Source organism: Panthera onca, chromosome A2, assembly GCF_046562875.1.
Source record: "Panthera onca isolate mPanOnc1 chromosome A2, mPanOnc1 haplotype 2, whole genome shotgun sequence".
Lineage (NCBI taxonomy): Eukaryota > Metazoa > Chordata > Mammalia > Carnivora > Felidae > Panthera > Panthera onca.
In genome coordinates, this window is record NC_138340.1 from 133,107,620 (window position 1) to 133,129,206 (window position 21,587).

At 40.9% G+C, this 21,587-nt stretch overlaps 1 protein-coding gene across 2 annotated transcripts in view; it reads left to right on the forward strand.

Annotated features, from left to right (window-relative positions):
• The first annotated feature begins 12,778 nt into the window (after positions 1-12,778).
• The window catches only part of MDFIC (MyoD family inhibitor domain containing), an 88,200-nt gene continuing 79,391 nt past the window's right edge, over positions 12,779-21,587 (forward strand). Inside the window, exons 1-2 of one of the 2 annotated variants that reach the window (XM_060632942.3) lie at positions 12,779-13,199; positions 13,484-13,663. In XM_060632942.3, the coding sequence (XP_060488925.1) occupies positions 13,579-13,663 (85 nt within the window). In that variant the 5' untranslated portion in view covers positions 12,779-13,199; positions 13,484-13,578. Of the gene's footprint in view, positions 13,200-13,477; positions 13,664-21,587 lie in introns of both variants that reach the window. The other variant, XM_060632943.3, reaches the window with a different exon arrangement.

Consider the following 21,587-nt stretch of genomic DNA (forward strand, 5'->3'; position numbering starts at 1 on the left):
TGCTGTAGGGAAATAAAGGAATGCACTTACTTACCTATCAGCGTGATGAAAAAAATGCAGACATTAAGAGTAAGCCCACATTTAACCTTTAGCTGAAGGACAACTCCCATGTTTATTTGGATTGAGAACCAAAGGAGCAGTGATGCTTTGTTCCTGGAACATCAGCCTAAGTGCTGGGCATTAAGGCAATTGCCAAGGCTTAATTAAGTTCCCTATATTTCTGAATGCTGTTTTGTTGTACTTTGTGGATTGAGAAAGGAAAAAAAAAACTTGCTAAATTATTCTATCAACACTGCAAATGACCCCGAAATTTCATGGCTAAAACAACCATTTATTAACTCGTAGTTTCTGTGGGTAATGCATCTAGGCAAGTGTTCACTGCTTCATGGTTCTCACAAGCTGAAGTCAAGGTGTCCACGAGGGCTGTGATTTCATCTAAAGGCTCTGCTGGGGAGGAAGTGCTTCAAAGCTCACTCATATGGTTTTTGGCAAGGTTCACTTCTTTGAGGGCTGTTGACTGAGGGCCCCCAACAGTTCCTTATTCATAGAGCCTTGAGAGAGTGTGAGTGCCAGCAAGAGAGAGAGAAAGTGCTAGCAAGATGGAATTCTCAGGCTTTTACCTGACCATGGAAGATCTATATACCATCACTTTTGCCTTAGTCAGCTCATTGCAAGCAAGTCACCAGATAAGCCCTTCGGTAAGCCAAAGGACTGCACAGGAGGTGAAGATCATTGAAGGTCATCTTAGAATGCTGCCTGCCCAGATACTTACTAATGTGGCTAGCATAGGAAATACTAAGTATGTATTCTGGCCTTTGGTACGCATGCATTCTTTTATTTAATGATACTGAGAGATTTACATGATAGTAAAGAGACAAGTCTTTAAATATATCTTCATAATGTAATTACAAGTGCATGATATAAACATTGACAGAGGAATGAAGTAATGTTACAAAGTTATAGATGATTAAGTTGGCATTACAATTTGTGAAGTTAAATACTAAAGGAAACATTTAAATAACTACTTTAATTCAATTTTCTTAGTCAACTGGATCATTTTCAAAAATATAAATTTGTGCCTGGTATATTGTAATAGTTTTTATACGATAGTAGCTATAACTTGATTGTGTGGGCAATTGATTACTTACTGGCTTGATATTTCATTAACAGAACTCCTCCCAGACCAATGGAAATAATAATTTGCTTATAAGTTGGCTTTCTAAAATACTGATATTTTAAAATTTATCAACTACAGTACTATTATTATACACTTAAAATAGCTAAGGAGACAAAATGGTTTAAAAATACTTCTAATGTGGGAGCACCTGGGTCACTCAGTCAGTTAAGTGTCAGACTGTTGATTTCAGTTCAGGTCATGATCTCAGGGTTCCTGATGTGGAGCCCCATGCTGTCCGCACAGAACCTACTTGAGATTCTGTCCCTTTCTCTCTCTCTCTCTCTCTCTCTCTCTCTCTCTCTCTCTCTCTCTCTGCCACTCCTTGGTGCGCACTCTCTCTCTCTCTCTCTCTCAAAATGAACGTTAAAAATATTTAAAAGTACTTGCAATGTGAAAAGAAACTATCTTTTTCATTCAATGTTTTGAAATGACCATTGGGCTTCTACTGAACTTGCTAAACTACATACGCATAGATAAAAATTGTACTATAGTTATGAGTATAATCCATAATCCTGGAAGCAAGATTCTAACAACTAGAGGTTATTACTTTTTGGAGAAATTTTAACAAACAAAAAGAATGATGTTAAGCTCATCAGAGACTTAAAAAAAGGTTTTCTTCCGTTTCATCTCACTTAAAATGTGCAGGGTTTTTGTTGTTGTTGTTCATTTTTGTTTTTTATGTATCTGGTGCCATGGGTTAAAGGCCACTAGGGAAATATTTCAAACTTCTGTTACACCACAGTTTTCTTCTTTCTCTTGGACTAATGTTTCAAATTCTCTAATCAAAAGTCTTCTTTGTCCCTTGGCCCATTGTCTACTCTGATGAGCTTGAGGAGCTGGGGGCAGATGTGGCTCCTTAAGAACCACTGAGTGTTGGAAAGCATGAACAGACCCAAGGAAAAGAAGTGATTTATGTTTGTTATGCTAAACTAAGAATGAGAACCATAATTTGAGTTGAGTCTTCCATAGCCTTGCTTTTAAAGTAATTATCTTTACTTTGTGAATTCTATTCAATTTTTGAAATGGCATTTAAAAAGCTATGCTAAGAAAATCCCAGACCATCTCCAAAAATTGATTTATCACAGAAAAAAAAATCCAGGTGGTCCTAAGAAGTTGCTTCCTTCTGGTTCTGAAGGTATTCACATCCTATATGAAAGAGGTGTAGTGTCTGTAATGCTGAAGCATCATAGACCATGTCTGTCAGCTAGCATCTGAAAGGAGAGTGCCCTGGGTCTCAGTACAGACCAAATAGAATATTCCAAAGGTATTCTAGCAATTTTAAATCTCATGGTCTCATTTTGTAATGGTTTGTTTTGACCTTCTCTTTCTTAGTGTCTTTGGCATTAATGATTGTTTTATATGATTGAGAAATTTCCTTTTATTTTGAAATAACTTTGTAATCATACCTTTATAAGCACCAATATTTCTCTCTTGTTTAGAAAATTACCTTTACTTGTAGTGGGCTTTCCAAATATCCGCTTCCTCCTTCATTGCAGACAGACCCAGGAGAGCTGATCTGTTCTTTAGGGTTTAAAAAGTAAAAGACTGTAGGGGTGACCCCTGGGTGGCTCAGTGAGTGTTCACCTCTTGATTTTGGTTCAGGTCATGATCTCAGCTCATGAGATCAAGTCCCACATTGGGCTCAGGATTCTCTCTCTCCCTCCTCTCCCCTCTCCTCTTTCTTCTTTCTTTTTCTTTCTTTCTTTCTTTCTTTCTTTCTTTCTTTCTCTCACTCAAAATAAACATTTAAAACACTTTTTAAAAAAATGTTTATTTACTTACTATTGAGAGAGAGAGAGAAACATAAGCGGGAGGGGGAGACACAGAATCCGAAGCAGGCTCCGGGCTCTGAGCTGTCAAATCAGAGCCCTATGTGGGACCTGAACTCAAAAACCATGAGATCATGACCTGAACTGACATTGGACGCTTAACTGACTGATGATGATGATAATAATAATAATAATAATAATAATAATAATAATAAATAGTAGAGACTGTAGGATAAAGAGATAAATGACACCAAGGGGCTGTAACCAATGTCCCACTCCAGCAACATCATGGGGCAACATAATTCCCTTGGTGGCATCGGTGGTGCAGTTTATGGTGTAAATACAAATGAGCCTTCTAACTATACTTTTTTTTTTTTTCCTGCTACCAGGTAGATTTTGCTAGCACCATATAGCCAGTAGCATTTTGGGCATACTTCAGATGGATTGATGTCCCATCATCTGGGGAAAATTAAACATTCTCATTATTAGAGAGTTAAAATAAAAAACTTAGTCTAACACATTGTACTGTATGTTAACTGGAATTAAAATTTAAAAACTTAATAAAAATTGAAAAAACTGAATCTAGAAATCCCTCTGACAGAATTCTGAGATGAATTAAAAGATTCCAGAATGCATAAATGAGGTCTTGTTTTGGATTAGACATATGTGTCATAAGAAATACAAAAAAAAAAAAAACAAAAACAAAAACAAACAAACAGGTGTAGGGTTTGGAATTCTCTAAATGTGCCCGCTTTACCTTCCTTCCCCTCTTCCTATGGTTGAATTCTTCTCATTCAGGCTCTTTTCCAAACCAGTATCATTCTTGAAATTCTTATCCCTCCAGACGGGCTTTGGTGCCACCTCTTAGGCTCTGTCACAGGACCCAGTTGCTACTTCCTAGTATGAATCCCATGTTTCATCTTTATTGATTCTTTCCCTGTTGTTAGGTTCTTTTAGAGCAAAGACTTCATTTCTAATTCCAGGACCCTTTACCCACTCTCACAGCACCCATTGTTTTCCTCACTAACCACTATCAGTCCTTCCATATTTATAGGTGTGCTTGTGTGATGAATGTCTACCTGCCCCAGGGCTCTACAGCTCTGTGATGGCTTTACTTTCCTTTGCATCCCAGCAGGTAGCAGCGTACCTGACATCTTGCAGTTGAGAAAATAATTCTGTACTACCAGGATATAACCGGTACTCACATGTTCTTTATTTAACCTCTCTAAAGCTTTGTTTTCTTATAGAGGGGGAATTGTTAACAGGGCTGAACTTCCTCTGGAGACTCAGGGATGGAATCGGTGCCATGCCTCTTTTGGTTTCTGATAACTGCCAGCTTCCTTGGCTTGTGGCCACTTAACTCTAGTCTCTGCATCCACCTTTATAGTGCCTTCTCTGCATACATACACACACATACATACACACACATACATCTATATACAAATATGTCTGTATATAAAAATATTTATATGTTTATAATATATTTATAAGGAGGTTTGTTACAAAGTATCGGATGCAGGCTGAGAAGTCCCAGGGTTTGCTATCTGTAAGCTGGAGACCCTGGAAAGCCTGTGGTGTAGTTTGAAAGCCTGAGAGCCAGAAAGCCAATGACACAGATTCCGGTTGGAGTCTGAATGCTTGAGGACCAGGAGTGCTGAATACAGGAAAAGATCAGTGTTCTAGCTCAAATAGCAGTCAGCTAATTCAACGTTTCTCTGCCTTTCTCTTCGAGTTAGTCCCTCAGTGGATTGGGTTATGCCCACCTACACTGAAGAGGTTCACCTGTTTGACTCAGTCTACCAATTCAAATACTTAGATTTCCCAAAAACTCGCTCACAGACACACCCAGAAATCATGTTTAATCAGCTGTCCGGGCACACCATGGCTCAGTCAAGTTGACGCTTAAAAATAACCATCATACTTGGCATTGAAATGAAGGCCTACCTGGATAATCTCCTCATTTCAAATACTTATTTATGTCTGCAAAGACCATTTAAACCAAACAATGAAACATTCACACGTTTGAGGATTCAGATGTAGAACTATCTTTTTAGAGGCCACCAATCAGCCGGTGACAACACTCCTTAGGAGAGTGAGAAAAGAAAACATGCCGTTGTATAGGTTGGCTGAAGTAGCCAAAGTATTGGGGTGTTGCTGACCTTTAACACAGATAAATTAGGTAATTGTAATTGTAGTGATTTTAAGGATAATTTTAAGATACCCCTCCCCCAATATATATGCCACAACACCTTTGTTTCTTCTGGTCATCTTATTGCACTGATAATCCACCAAATATAAATTCAGGTAAGTCTATTATTATTAATACTATTAGTGGTAGTAGTTGTCATTGTTTTGAACCTCTGAACGAAGTGAGTTAACCAGTACCTTGATACATGGCACTTTATCATCACTGGTCTGCAAGTTCCTTTTCTTGTACATAACGCTTGTTCGGGAATATATGTTCTCTTTGATCCCTGTTCACTATTTTCCTCCCCACCCTCCATAGATTACCATTGTAAGGTGTTTTCCTAAGTCCCCTTGCTTATGTGTATGCTGTTTTGTGTGTGCATATTTTTAATTATTAGTTGGTGCTGTGCTAAAATTACATTCTGTTTCTTACTATTTTCACTACGCAATGTTTTAAAGATTGATTTTTTTCACTAACTTGTGCATATAATCTGTTTCTTCTAAGGGTTACACAATCTCCCAGGCTCCACATCTACCCCATTAACTTCCTGCTTTCCCGGGGATGGCAGTAACAGGCAGACTCCAACTCCCCACCACCAAAATAATGTGGTAATAAGTAACCTGTCTATGTCCCCTTATGGGCCTGGATACATTTTGGGGGTACTATTAACATAGGAACAGGACTGTTGGTCCTCATTCTGTGAGTTATTTATATTTTTGTGTTTAATACATCAACTTGAATTCATTCCTTTAAATTTTGGCATGTTCTTTGTACTGAGTCTAAAGCTGGGAAACTGGGATAGCAAGAAAATAGTTTGGGGCTCCAAGTGCTTGGATGCCAGGGCCAGTAGGAGAGAGGAGAATAAGGGAGAGTGGGAGGATATTCAGGAAACCTTGCCTTTTACCCACAGTTGATTGGAGGTCCCAGGATTGACTATCTTTTCATTGTCTTTGTCATAATCATCTTGCAATTATAGTTTCAGCGGATCAGTTATCATTTGCAAGGGCCTCTTGTGTTCATTACTTTTCCATAATATCTGGTATAGCCAGGTTTACTTTCTGTCTACCAAGAAAAAGTCTCCTTATTGTGTCCTGCGTACAATATGCCCATTTTCATTTCTGTCTTCACTCACACTGTTCTCATCTGACATGTGCCACTGTGTGGCTTAATATCTCCCTCCCTTCCTTCAAAACACAAGCAGAAAAGTACAGTGACAGCAAGGAAATACCCTGAAGGCCAGTGCCCCAGGCCAGAGCAGTCAACCAACTGAAAGGGACACTGAGGGCTTGGAGGGAAGGACAAGTCAAACTAATTCAGCAACAGGAGATCCTGTGCCCAGCTCTTTGGTCACATATTGACAACAGAAAATTTTTGGAATTCCTAAATATAAGATCAGGCATGCCCTTTCTTCAGCATCCCTTAGAAATGATGAATTCATTTACATGACTTATCTAGATAACGGGAACAAGCCTGGATGTCAAGAAATGTAGGTTTTTAGTCCTAGCTCTGTCATGAACTCACTAAATGACCTTTGCCAAGTCAGTTAACTTCTGTGGGGCTTTCCCACTAGTGTGCCTTTGCATACATTACGCCTTTTATCTGGAATTACCTTAGCATTGGGACAGGGAAACTCTTACTCATCAGCAGTACTTAGCTTGGTGTCAGCTTTACTCTGAAACATCCCCTGAGTCTCCCCACCTACGCCTCAGCAGTTAGGTGCCCCTTTCTTCTTGACCCTGTACTACACTTCTTATTTATGTGACTGTCCCTTTCCTACTCTGCTCCCTACCCCTAGAGTTCCACTATGAGCTACTACTATTGCCTCTGTTTGTTTTTGTTTTTTTTTAAGTTTAAGTCTTTATTTTGAGAGAGAGAGAAAGTACAAGTCAGGGAGGGGCAGAGAGAATCCCAAGCAGTCTCCACACTAACAGTACAGAGCTGGATGTGAGGCTTGAACTCAGGAACTATGAGATCACAACCTGAGCTGAAGTCAGACACTTAACTGACTGAGCCATCCATGTGCCCGTCCTCTGTTTTTGAATAGAGGAAGTGCCCAGCCTATGGTTTGACATATAGTGAATACTCAGTATGTGCTTGTTGAGCTTGATGAACTTTGTCTTTATATTTCTTTGCATGCTAAATGAAGGAGTTGGACAAGAGGGTGGTTTTCAAATGTTTAAAAACTAGAAGGACTGGTTTTCTCATCTAAAAAATTTTAAGGGGAGGACCAATAAGAATGTCATGGAGAAAAAGAGGAAAGTGCTCTATTTGAAGTAAGAATGGGATTCCAGAAACCTGTCCACTTGACCTCTCCTCTTCAAGAAAGCACTAGGAGGTGGAGAAACACAGTTAAAACAAATCGGCCTGGAATCGGGGTTGCTCATTTCCCTTGCAGCTATAAAAATGTAATTCTGTGAAAGATACTCTTTCAAGTAGCTACATTTTCTCTTTCTTATGTGAACATTTTTTGGTGAAATTTTTCCTGAAATGTAAAAATACTGAACTGCCTCCCTAAGACAGAATGCAATACTAATGTAACTGAATCTTTTCTTAATGACCTAGGTACCTCATTAGGAACATTCACTGTTTCACTGGGCTGAATTCACAAAGGCACTGTTATGACGTGTTTATTTTCCTGTATCTTCCCTATCTGTCATCTGCCATTTCTTCTGCTGTCACTTTCTCTGACCTAATAGCTCCCTTAGCTAATGTCTTTTTCTCAAAACCCCTGTGCCCTAAATTTTTTGTGAGCTAACACAATAGAAAATAAAGTTTGTTTAGGAAGTATATGTTCACACACACACACAAAGAGTCGGGTTTGAGAAAGTCGATGGCCATTGTGTTGGCCCTATGTGAACATCATGAAGGTTATTTTTGGTATTTAGAGGCTTAGGGGTATTTTTGCATCCCTGGGTTTGGGGATTGCTAGAGTCCCACCTTGACATAAATTAGGTAGGTATATATGTTTTTTAGAAAAACTAACCTTGGAATAATCTGGGAATGACTGAATGAATGTACCTTGAATGATGTAAAGCATTTAAACCATTTTTTTTTTTACAAAGCAAATGATAGAATATTTTTTAGTATGAACCCCTAATGTATGTTTATAAATGATACACAAGTGCTTTTGTACTAATGTGTTTTATACATTGTAAAACATACTCGAAAATCAAATTTACAAATAATAAAACAAAAACAAATATAAATGTTCGTATTAGAATATTTTCTCATATTCTCACACTCCAGAGAATCGTCTTGTGCACCCCCTGGGATGCATGCACAATTACATACCCCATTTGTGTGACTGTGGTTTAGATAACTGCATAAGGATATTGACTTTGACTTGAGCTATGCCACTATTCCTCTGCCCAAGTGAAAACTACTTTAGGTGCTTTTCAAGACCTCAAATAAAAATATTTAGCTCCCGAACTTGTGACCCAGTACATAGCACAATAAATGTTTGATGAATGTTGAACGAATGATGGACATTGAGTAGTTCATAATGATGCTTTATAAACTCATTTAATTAGTTCATTTTATCGGTTTAGCTCATGTCAGACTTTTTTCACAATGCGTTCACATTAGATCATCACTAGTGCATATCACTAGACAGAAATGGGTATAAAACACATTGGGATTTTTTTAATATCTTTTTTAAAAGTTTTAATTATTTATTTTAAGAGAGAGTGAGAGAGCAAGAGCAGGGCAGGGGCAGATAGGGAGAGAAAGAGAATCCCAAGCAGGCTCTACACTGTCAGCACAGAGCCAGATGCAGGGATTGAACTCCTGAACCACAAGATCGTGACCTGATCTGAAATCAAGAGTCGGACTCTTAATCAACTGAGCCACGCAAGCATCCCACACATTGAGATTTAAAGGTAGAGGGCTTTGAACCAGAGCATTTAATTTCCCAGGGAAAGTTTCGACCCATCCAGATTACTATAGTAGGAGACATGGCAAAATCTGGCTTAACAAAGGCCATCATGTGATACCCATGAGCATCTGGGGTTGTGGGTCAGTGGTGGTAGTAGTGACTAAATAGTGGTGGTTCTCAAGCCAGGGAGATAACAGTATTATGAAGACATTGGGAAGGGTGTGGAGAAAGGGAGTGGGGCCAGTGAGGACACCTTTGTATTGAGTTTCAGGGCATAGCTGTGTCTTAAGCCTTTTGTTTTTACGCTACATATTCCTCTTGGGCACTCAGAGCTCCTAGCCAGTGGAGAACCATCTATGTGCTGACGTTCCAAATCCCTATCCAGCAACCTTCTGGATGATTCCAGTTAGGTGTGTTGCAGGTACCTCAGAGGCTATATCATCTACGTGATCAATTCAGCAGCTTTCCCCAAACCTGCTTCTCCTAAATGTTTCCATCTTTGTGGGTGGTATTACCAGCCTCCACCCAGATGCAGAAACCTGGAAGTCACCTTGGATTCCTCTCCTCCCCGCCTCTTGCCTCTATTTGGCTTCATTCCCCTGCCATCTTAGTGGACTCCCTAGCTCCAATCTCAGTGCCTCCAAGTTGTTTCATACGTTATTCCAGAATGATTTTTATAAATGGAAATTTGGATAAATAGCCTCCTTGTTCAACACTGGTAAGGCCCCTGATTTTCTCTTCAGCTCCATCTTTCTTACTGCCTCCCTTGTATTAGTTATCCCCTTACACTGAACTTCTTCAGTTCTTCAAGGATGCTTGGCTCCCTTCCATCCTCCAGGCCTCTTCCCACATGGCTCCTTCTACCTAGAGCAGTCTGTTCCTTTCCTTTTCACTTTCTTCTTCTGGTCTCAGCAGAGACATAATTTTTTCCAGGACCTTTTCCTTGATTCCTAGACCAGACTACATCTCCCTGTTAGCTTATTTATTATCCTAGCATCCCAGAACTTGTCTTGCCTTGCCACTCAGCAACTGTTGTTGTAAGTGGTTGTGTATCCCTATTTACTCCTCGGCTGCGACTCCATAAGGGCAGTGGCCACATTGATCATCTTCACTGCTGCGTCCCCAGCACCCACAACAGTGCCTTCCACCTCCAAACGTATTTGTTACATGAAAGAAGAGGGCATGGAGTGCCACTCATCAGGAACCAAGATAAGTGATTAATCAGACTGAACAAATACAGCAAGGGATAGGGTAAGTGGGCAGCTTGGGGAACACTTAGGAGCCCACACTTAATTTCTGGCCTATCAGATGCCACCCTTACACCTTCCAGAGGGAAGACCTGAGTTTACCTAAAGAAGCAAGATAGCCTTGAACATGGATAGATCTGAGTTCTAAAAAAAAAAAAAATTTTAACGTTTATTTATTTTTGAGACAGAGAGACAGAGCATGAACGGGGGAGGGTCAGAGAGAGGGAGACACAGAATCTGAAACAGGCTCCAGGCTCTGAGCTGTGAGCACAGAGCCCGACGCGGGGCTCGAACTCACGGACCGCAAGATCATGACCTGAGCCGAACTCGGCCGCTTAACCAACTGAGCCACCCAGGTGCCCCTAGATCTGAGTTCTAAATCCTAGCAGTGCAATCCTGGCAAGTTATTGGTAGGGCTGATCTAAGAACACAGAAAATTTATAAAGTGTATGTATGGTAACTGATCTATATATTTTTAAAATGTTTATTTTAGAGCTAGAGAGGCAGAAAGAGGGAGACACAGAATCCAAAGCAGGCCCCCGACTCCGAGCTATCAGCACAGAGCCCGATGCAGGGCTGGAACTCAAGAACCGTGAGATCTTGATCTGAGCCGAAGAGTGCTTAACCAACTGAGCCACCCACGAGCCCTGACACCTGGTATTTTGATGTGGCCCTTGTGATCTAGTCATCATGCCATGCTCAGTGTAATCCATCCAAATGCTTCTGCTGTATAATGCTCAGGTATTGACCCCCTGTCCTCATACCTGACATTATTCCAAATGCTATAGGAGACTTATATTTTTCACTTATATTTTTATTTTATAATTATTTTTTTATAGTAAGCTTATTATCCCTCATGGGACCCTGTGAAGAGTTTCTCTTATCATCTTTATGAGGCAACAAAGGGATAGAGAGTTTGACTAAGTTGCCCAAAGTCACACAGCTGAGCAAGATACAGCATTTGACCATCCTGGTGATTCTATAATACAGACTCTCATTTATTCCTAATATTTTTATTTGAATTTTATTCCTTCCTCATTAAAAAGTAAAATGTTTAAATTCAAGAAGTATTTATTGAATCCCTTACCATGTGTGCAACATTAAGCACTCCGTGTGAAACTAGTAAATATTTATTGTGACTATGACTTTGTAGAAGAGTTGTAGAACGTCTTGATATTCATGGACTGTAACCTCTTTGTGAGGGGATTAGGAAAAAAAAGAAGTCAAGGAAATGTGCAAAAAAGGGATAACACAATCTTTGAGTGGCTACTTCCTACCCTGTTCCTTTGATTACAGATAATGTTGTAGTAGACAGTGATGTTTCCTAAACGTTTATTCTCTAAAGGAACTGCAGTCATCCTCAGAATTGATCTGCTTCTATCAAGCAGATTCTAGAGTCCAGGCCCCTGTACAAGTTTTCAGCAAAGTGAAGGCACTTTTATGCACACTGTTTCTGAAATGTCTAAACTAAAAACAGAAGAAAAAAAAAATTAGGCATAGGTCATTAGGGAAAATGTCCTTTGTCTTTTGGGATGTAGAGTTTGACCTCACTGTCATCAGCAACTTCAAAGTCTGTGTTCTTCAGGTTTAACTGAAAGTAGGTTGGGTTGCACTGGCACTTTCAAGTTAAGAAATGGATTTTTTTCAATCAGTTGAAATCAATTCCAGTGGGTTTTTTAAAGAAAGGAAATTCCTGGGATATTATTGATACACCTAGAAAGCTGCATCCAGTGTATATTTTCTTCAATGTTGACAACATGAGTGATTTCCTCTCTTGGCCTAGAGATTTAAAGCATGAGTTGGTTCTACCTTTCTAGAAATGAATTCTGCATTTTGCTTGCAATGAAAGAACAAAAGTTACCTGAATACATTATTAAAGTACTTTGTACCTGCAAATTGCTTCGTACAAGTTATTCTAGGCTCATCAGGTTATGCTACAATCAGAACGCCTGATACTTAGTTGGCTTTTTACTTCCCACCACAAGTTTACCTTGCCACAGAAGCCATTCACTGTGCAAGGCCTGGCTTGGGGCTCTGGGCCAGGGCGTCCTCTGGGATGTCAACCTTGTCTGCCTGGATGCCTCCAGTTGATTCAAGCAAGTGCAACTGGTTTTACTGATCCACGTTCCTGTTGGACCAGAATAAAGACCTGAAAAAGAGAATAAAGGTAACTTCAGAGGCATAGAGTTTAAACACTGAGCTAAGGGTCAGGGTTTCAAAACCACACTTTTACTATCCTATCAGGAAAGTTCGATAAATATTTATATTTTTTGTTTTGCATTGTCCCCCCCTGAAGGTTTCTCCTTCAGTCAGGGAGTTCCCAGATCTTCAGTGGGTCTGGGGCAGAATTGGGAAGAAAGGCTGGGAGAAGAGGGAATGGGGTAAGTCTGGGCAGGAAAACGCCTAGGCAGCCAAGGACCAGCCAACTCCCTCCTTTCTCTCAGCCCCTAGAGAAACCCCTTACCTGGAGCCAGCCCGTTCTGGCTTTGGCCTCCTGACCCAGACAGTGCAGGGCGAGGGAGCCCACATTGCACCGCCCCCAGCCTTGGGCGGCCCGCCAAGAGTTCGAGGCCTCCTGATCCGGATGTGATGAAAAAGAGCAACAGACGGAGAAGTGTTTCAGGAGTGGAGGAGTGGTGGCAGGGTGACAGAGAGCCAGAGGGGGAACAGGCCCCCTTCCTGGGGAGCTGGCCGGACTGAGCTGGCTGGAAAGAGAGGGCGGAGAGCACGGAGTCAGAAGAGCGGCCACTGGCGCAGTTGCAGCCACTGCAGTGTCTGGGCTGAGCCTGAGGGAGGCGGGGAGGGACGCGCAGGGGCGGCCGCCACTGCTGCCAGGCCACTGGGGTGAGATGCCGAAGCTGCTGGATCCTCGCTAACTTTGCCGGGCGGAAGAGGAGAAGGAGGAAGGGGCTTTGAGAGAGTTGGGGGGGGGATGCCGAGGTAGGTGGTGGTCTCCCCGACCAGAAGGAGGAGGGGTTTGGTCCCCTTCCCCGCGCTTCCAAATCCAGTCTCCCTTCCCCGCCCCCTTTCAGTGCCTCCCTCCCACTGCCCTCCCCCGCCCCCCAACTCCACCACTGTCAACGTGCGGGGTAGCAGTTTTCCTCCCGGGTTTCAAATCAAAACTTCTCTGGGGTGGGGTTTGGGGGAGGGAGGTGGAGGGGCAGGGAATGTCCTGCAGGGGTGGCGTGCTGGTCTCTGAAAACACTTTTTCCCCCCCACCAGAAGCAGTCAGTTCTCTGCACCCACCACCTAACAGCCCTTCGCGTCCGCCCCGGGGGCGGCGAGCTAGGCGGCAGCGCGGCGCGGGCTCGGTGGAGCGGCCCATGTCCGGCGCGGGCGAAGCCCTGGCTCCCGGGCCCCAGCGCGGGGCCGAGGCCGGCGGCGGCCGGCTGGGCGCCCCAGCCCAGGGTGAGTGCCTGCTCGCAAGTTGCGAGTCGCTTTGTCGTTGTTGCATTTTAAAATTTGTCCACACATTTACTGATTGAGGGAGGGGGGTGGAGGTTGGTGTGCAGTGAGGACGGAGTCTCACCCCGTAGTTGTGAACTTTTGCACAGTTAGTGCTACTCAAGAAAGTTCTCCAGGACTCCAGCCCTAGATCAACAACCGGATAAGAGGGCGGGATCCGCTGGTCCTTCCACTCCCCCTTCCTTTGACTGCAGGGAAACTGGATGACATGATTGCTTCTATCTTAGGCATATGCATTTTGGGGCCTAAGACTCCCATATGTGGGATCTGAAGCACTCTCGCCTGCTTCACTTCAGTTCTTGTGTCTTCCTCAGATCCAGGTCTGTTGCTGCTCTCTGAACAAGCTAAGCACTCTGGGCTCATCTTTGTTTCTTGTGAGCCACTCTGCAGCTTAGTTGATGATCTGGGGTTCTGTGACCAGTTCCTTTGGAATGGCTCCCGCATACGTTTCAATAACTGTTTTGTTTTGAAATCAGCATGCTTTAAAAAGGAACGCTTGGCAAGAATGAATTAGCTCCTTTGTGTTTTTCCAAAGTGTAAACACAGGCAGCCTATAAAGAATATGATCTTGTTTCTGGGAGACTTCCCTAACAAGCTTATAAACAAGTCAGGCAACATCTTTGCTGTCTTGAAGGTAACATCCTTGAGGTTTTCAGTGAGCAAGGGCCTTACTCTTCTGATGCAGTTTCCTCTAACGGTGGCTCTGATTTAGAAAGTTCTGATATTGATTTGGGCTAAATAATTTTCCAGGTCTTCAAAACCTACTTTATGGTCTTGATTTTAAGCATATCTGATAGCTTTTGTATTTCTTTGACAATAATGTAGTGAGCTTCTTGGGACTGGTGTGGTTTTTTTTTTGTTTCTTTTTTGTTTCTTTGTTTTTTGTTTTTTTCCTTTTCCCCAAGCTGCAAAAATGGAAAGGAAGAAGTTAATGTTGAACTCAAAAGAGGTGAAAGCAGAAAACATCCATGGCTAAATTAAAATGTTCTGGCATTCAGGGCTGTTAAATTGAATTATGTTTATCATTGCTTTTTGCTTCTAAACAGTGAGTCATTTTTTTCTAAAAAGAAAATAGAGCAAATCAGAGAAGTAGAATGATAAACATGTTTTCCCAGAAGCAGCCCATGCTCTGCACATTGTATTGCCAACAGTCATTTTCCCGTTGTTAGGCATGCCCTTCCTAGTCTTATCGACTCATTGATGTTTCACACTTGAGCTGTTAATCACTATTGTTAAACAATGCTTATGTCAAAATCCACATCAAACATGCTACAAAAGCAATTGATTTGGACATGGTGATATCTACAGTGTCCAACTTACTTTAATAATACACATTGTTAGAGTCAGCTAGAACTTGCAGTGGTGTGTAATATAATGCAGTGCAATGCTGTAAAATATCACATGATTCTGATTTTAGGAAGTGAGCATCTAGAATGGTCTGAAGTGCAGTTGACTGCGTACAGGATTACCAGTGTGGAAACTCTTGGGGTTATGTTGTACCTGAAAATCGGCTTACCCTCAGCAACATAGTTATATACCGCCTTTTTATTAGTTTATCTTTGACTCACATCCTGTAAGCATCAATTTAATTGTACGTGTAATATAAGGTAATGATTGTACTGATTTTTTAGGAAGAAAATCTTCAGATTCTTGCTAAAATATTATGTCTCATACAAGCAGATTTCATAAGGTATATTGGAAGAAAACAAATTTTGGAGTGAGTGGGTAGGGTAAAAGTTTGCAGATGCAGCCTTCCATAGGTAGTTTGGTCCTCTTGGTAAAGGCGTTAGTGAAGAAAGAAGCTTGGCTCACAGAGTGCCCTACTCTCCAGCTCTTGAGTTCTTTCCTCTGTCCTTGGATTCTTTATCATCTTTTCAGAAGAATAGTTTAATAATTCTCTGGTCAGATGTGGCTGCTTAGTTAATTGAAACTTAATTTAAAATTTTTATATATTAAAATCTGTGAGAAAAATGGAGTGTTTTATGGCAATTAGCAGAAAATATCTTTTCATGAAGAGGAAATATAAGGTCAAGTCTTACCTTGTAGGCAAAGATAGATAGATGTCAAGATAAAACCTATGCATATATTACTATATCATGATGAGATATCCACACTCCTAACTAAGGGCATGCAATGTTAAAGTTAAAAGAAATTATAGGGGGGTCTCTAGTGAACTCCCCATCAAATCTAAAATCCCTTTCTCCGTTCTTCCAGATGGTTAGTTAGAAACCTACAGTGTAGCTGATTCTACGTAACGGCATTCAGGGTTAGGAAGGTTTCCTTATTAAGAGCACAGTTCTACCTCTTTAAAATTTCTGCTCTTTTCCTGTGATCTGCAAGAAAAACTCTATTGGTTTGAAAGCATTAAAAACATTTTCTGTGTATTTTGAAAATTGTTGCAGAGCAAGGACATAAGCTCCTATGCTCCAGGCTGTAAGAGGGAACCAGGATGGGTGTGAGGAGCTTGTAAGCAGCAGGGATCGTGGGCCCTGGGACAGCCCATGGGCCAGGAGGTGGTGATGCTCAGCTCCAGCTCATTGTTGCCATTTGGGCTAATATCTTCCAGTATTTCAAGAGACACTGGAAATACAGATTTTTATGTATCATCTCTCCCTTTTTAAAAGTTGGCAATTGATGAAATACAATTTTGCCCCGGCCAACAAAACAACTACGCTTTCAGGCTGGATATGGCCTCTAGGCAGCTGATCTGTTATCTCTGTTCTAGAAATTAGAATGTAAACATGTGTTTATAACTGTTTCCCTATTTGTGACTAACTTCTGAAAGATTGGTTTGATTTGCTGTCCCATGCAAAGTCCCTGTATAAAGGTCTTGATAGATGAAGGATAATTTGGGCCAAACTTAATTTTGTTTTAAGAGAGAATGGATCTTGTATACGTGATCCATCTGATTGTCATTTTTTTTTTTTTCATTCTTGGATTAAACATCTTAAAATTCATTGTGTTATCACTGAAAATGTAGGTACTTCCTTTTTTGTGCAAAAGTTACTAGAATCCATGTACTCGGAAGAGCTTTTTAATTAAGTACTTCGTTCATACATTTGCAACCTGGGACTATGAGGATTTATAAAAATAACTTAGTCCAAATGGATCACTTTAAAAAAAATTTTTTTAACATTTATTCATTGTTTGAGAGACAGAGACAGTGCAAGTGGGGGAAGGGCCGAGGGAGAGGGACACAGAATCTGAAGCAGGCTCCAGGCTCTGAGCTGTCAGCACAGAGCCTGGTGTGGAGCTCGAACTCAGGAACCATGAGATCGTGACCTGAGCCAAAGTCAGATGCTTAACCGACGGAGCCACCCAGGTGCCCCCAACTGGCTCACTTTTTAGAAAGGTTGTCCAGAGTATTCAGGTGACTTGGCCAAGGTCTCATGCAGTCCATAGAAATCAGGGTAGAACCACAAACTGGGGAATATATGTCATTGTGATAAATGTGGTTGAAGTAAAGAATGAATATAAATCTTTCCTACGGATGGATGAATCGAAGATAATAGGCTTTGGATACCGTGAATCACTTGAGCCTGTTCCAGTCCCTGCATCTTCCCCCTCCCCCCGCCACTCCCTGCATTTGCCAAGACTTCGATTGTTGGACTGTGAGTGCTGGAATATACTTTAATGTGATAATGTGTGATTTAATGCACTCTTCTCTCTTGGGAGAGTCCTCTGAGACTATTAGGCAGACTTTTCATAGCAGGATGCAAAATGCCAGTGAAGTTAATTAAAAATAATTTAAAATAGAAGCTAGGGAGAAAATCTTCGAGTTGAAATTACATAAGAAGAGCTTTGACTTAGAAGCTTAGCTAAGTTGTCAGGAGTTTATAGTGGCTAATCAGATTTCCTTTATGGGAAGCCTGTTTATTTCAATTTATACAATGTATGCTTGTGACACCCATATTCTTAGACACGTATCATATTGTTTTATCCTTCTGATTAAGGATGGAATTTCTCAAAGTGGATCCTCTTTGGATAGCTTCTCTCTCTGGTTCCAGTCCGGGGAGATTGTGCCCTCCAGGAGACATTTGGCAGCATCTGGAGACATGTTTGGTAGACATACAGGGAGTGGAGTGGGTCCTTTTAGGATCTAGTGGGTAGAAGCCAGGGGTAATGCTAAATATCTTACAATGCTTAGGACCAAACAGCCCCTCACAACATAGAATTATCTGGCCAAGAATGTAAGTTGCATTGAGATACTACCCTAATATTTCAAGGCTACTGGCATTTTTGGTCCCACTCTGGACTTTTAGAATCAGAATCTCTGGATATGGAAGGCTCAAGAATCTGTATTGTTAACAGTCTCCAGGTGCTCTTTATCTCTAGTTGAAAATAATTGTTATATAGGCTTTTGTCTGCAGAAAGATATATTGATAGGTTTCTAGTAAGTCTCTCATTTTTAGTTAGAAAGGCCTCAGAAAGCTTTAAAAACAGTCTCTCTTTCAAGTTCCAAATTTTAAATCCTATCACTCTGTGTATCTTCTACATTACTACTCGTCAGCATGTTTATCACATACCCCAATTAATAAAAATAATCCTGAGTGTATTCTTCCTCAAAGAACTTTCTAACATTTTGTGGACTGTAACACAAATGTATTGTGAACTTTAAAAAGGAAATACAGAGATGAAAATTGTAAGTGGATGAGATAAAAATAAGTGAAATAGGTATTTTAGTACTTTCTTCTATCAGCTCAGTATATTCGTGTCCTGCCACCCTACGCTTCTCTTCGGAGATCCCAGCATTATGGAATAATAAGGAAAAGAGTGCATAATTTGCACATGGGTTGTGTTCATTTGTAAGTTGGAGTTTTGGAACCTAAGTTACCCTTTCTCATAGAAACAGTGATAAATTATATTTAGTTCCCTAATCTCAAAAAATTAGAATCAACCTATATTAAATATTTATTACTAATTTTCATTTCTACCATAGCCTTTTTTTTCCTCTTTGCATTATTTCTGCCTTACTCAAATGCTTCATAAATATTCAATCCTACACACACACACACACACACACACACACGGATATATATATATATATTCATCTTGAACCTTGCTGTGTGACAAGTACAGAGAGGAATACGCTGAATGAAATTCGGGTCTTGCTGAATGATGGGAAAACACCTACACTCACCCATAACTGTAATACAAGGTAGACTGATAGGTGCTGTGATAGACGTAAAAAGAATGTGTGATGGCAGAACATGGGAGACAGAAAGTATCTCTAGCTGGGGCATTTGGAAGAACCGCAAGGAAAACTTTTGATTTGAGCTGGACAAAGAAGCACGATTATAGAACTCAGCTCTGTGAAGATGGATAATGGAGAGCAAAGCTGGGAGGTGATTATTACAAAATGTTGAATGCTTCACTAAGCCCTTTGTATGGGCTGTATCAAAGAACAAAGAGTGAGGTAAAGTTGTAAAGATAAACTGAAGTAATTTTGAGGATGGCTCTAATTCTCCACTAAGGCGTTTGTATATCCTTTTTGTAGGCAGTGGTGAGCCATTGAAAGTTCTTGAGAAGGGGAAGGACAGGACCAAATTGGTGTTTTTTTAGGAGAATAAATCTGGTGGCAGTGCAAAGGATGATGTTGGTACGAGGGGCAAGAGTGAAGGCAGTGATTATCCGGGAAGCTATGACAGGCACTTGACAAAAAGGACATAGGGCAGCCCCACTAGGAATTTGATCGAGGAAATGGGTTTAAGAACAATAGCAAAAGTAGGATAGAGTTCTTCCTAGCTGTGAGAGCCCCTTGAGGGCCTTAAGTTTTACTTACTCAGCTGTGAATCTCCTAAAGCATAGTGTCCAAGTTTTGTTGTATCCAATTGATATGGTTCAGCGACATGACGTATTTTATACGGGAGGTAGTGTGAAGGTAGAAATTCAAGGTAATCCAGGGGTTTGACTTTTTAGCCTGAGTGGAAACATGGGAGTAGCTGTTGAGTCTTCTTTGGATCATCTTGGTTCCTGGAGCTTATCCCTTGCCATGATAAGCCAGTACTTGTAAGTAGGAGAGTGGTGAGGGTCAAGCTCACAGGGTCAGAGTTCACCACCAGATAGTTGATGGCTGGACACAAGAGTGAGGGAAAGGACTGAGGAGAAGCTTTGGGGGCATGGCCACACTTGAGGAAGGAGAAGGAAAAGAATACAGAAAGAGAGTCCATAAGGATTGGTCACAGAAGCCTTAGAGGTTTAGTGGTCACGGAAGATGAAAAAAGTTGTTAAGGGAGAAACCAGGTGTAGAGAGGATTTCAGTTGGGTGGATTTTGAGCTTGCTTACCACGTGCTAATGGAAAGAAATCCAGGGGAGAGAGGGAGATGGAAGTTGAAAGTGTATGGGGTACAGTGGTGGTGTGGTGGGAGTGTGTAATTGAAAATAAAATTCCGGGACAGAATTGGACAGAGACCAGTCATAGGAAAGTAGACCACGTTCCCTTTACAGATGGGCATGGGAGAAAATAATAAATGATAATCTAGACACAGTTTGATGAGAAAGAGAGATCTTGGAAGGCCGAGATCTTCTTAGCAAAGTAGATGGTAACATTTGCTGAGAGCAAGAGTGGGGGGCGGTTAGGATGAGTCAAGAAATTTGAGATGTGTGGAAAAGATTTCAAAGAATGAAGTATTCAAGAGGGATTCAATCTGGGGCAAACAAAAGGGCTGCTCTGTAGCACTGAGGGCTTAACTGAGAATGAATGCCATGAATTTTTAGTGGACACGGTCAGCATGGTTGATTGCCTTTCTCAGCAAGGAGCATGTGGGAGCTTGGGAATAGAGCTGATAGAATGAGTTTTTGGAATTAGCATAGTGTTGGAGGTTGGCAGGGTAGAAGCAGTGGGGGACAAAGGAGGAGGATTACCCATGTGTGAGAAGAGTGTGTTTGTTCTAATGAGTCTTGGGTTCTAGGGTGTATGGGGAGCCAGAGAGCCCAGCAGTGTAATTGTCAGGCTAAGGTTTCTGGCCAGCAAAACCATGCCTGTTGGCCTTGTTTGGTCAGTTAACATGTAAGGATTTATACGTTTATACATTTATATATATATATATATATATATATATATATATATATATATGTATGTATTTGAGTGACCTTTATAGGGCTAGTTGGGGGGGGGAAACTGGAATTTTTGGGTGTGTAAGAGCCTTTCCTGTTTCTTTGAACCTTATTTCCTGGATCTTGTTGAGGTGATATCATGGAAAATTCTAATAGCTGTGTGCAATTATTTTAGTATCATTATATTTTTATAATAATAAAAGATTTGGGGAAAATAAGGAAACCTAAATTGACATAATCTGAAGTTAAGCCATTTGCAAATGGAAAATTAGAACGATACAATAACCAACAAAGGAGAGAAATGATTCAACCAAATAAATGGTCTTTCTGAGGTAACATGATTATTCTACCCTATATAAAGTTAGGGGATGTGATTTTTATGTTTCTTTTTCTAAAAGCCTTTCTTCAGTTTTTACTAAGGAAAGATTGATCCTGCACTGTCTAGATACTAGATGTTTGGACAGGTGGATGTTGGTGATTGGAGCAGATGAAGGACGCCGTGGTTCCTCCCATTGTCTTAATCAGACATGTATTTGTGCACCAGTGTTTTGGATGCTTCTCTCTCTTTTCCTTATCTCTGTGTCTGTGTCTCTTTTTCCCTTTCCTCCTCTCCTTTTGCCGTTGACACTTTCCTGAAGTTACTTAAACTTTTCGTATCTACTTTCACATTCGCATACATCTTCTCCAGAAGGAAAGCTTTTAACCTTGAGTTTGAAAGCCAGTTGTGTTTTAAAAAGATTCTAATTTAATCAGTTAGGGTTCACTAAGTAGGAGCTACGAACAGAGTTATTTTAACATTAATTTCGTTTG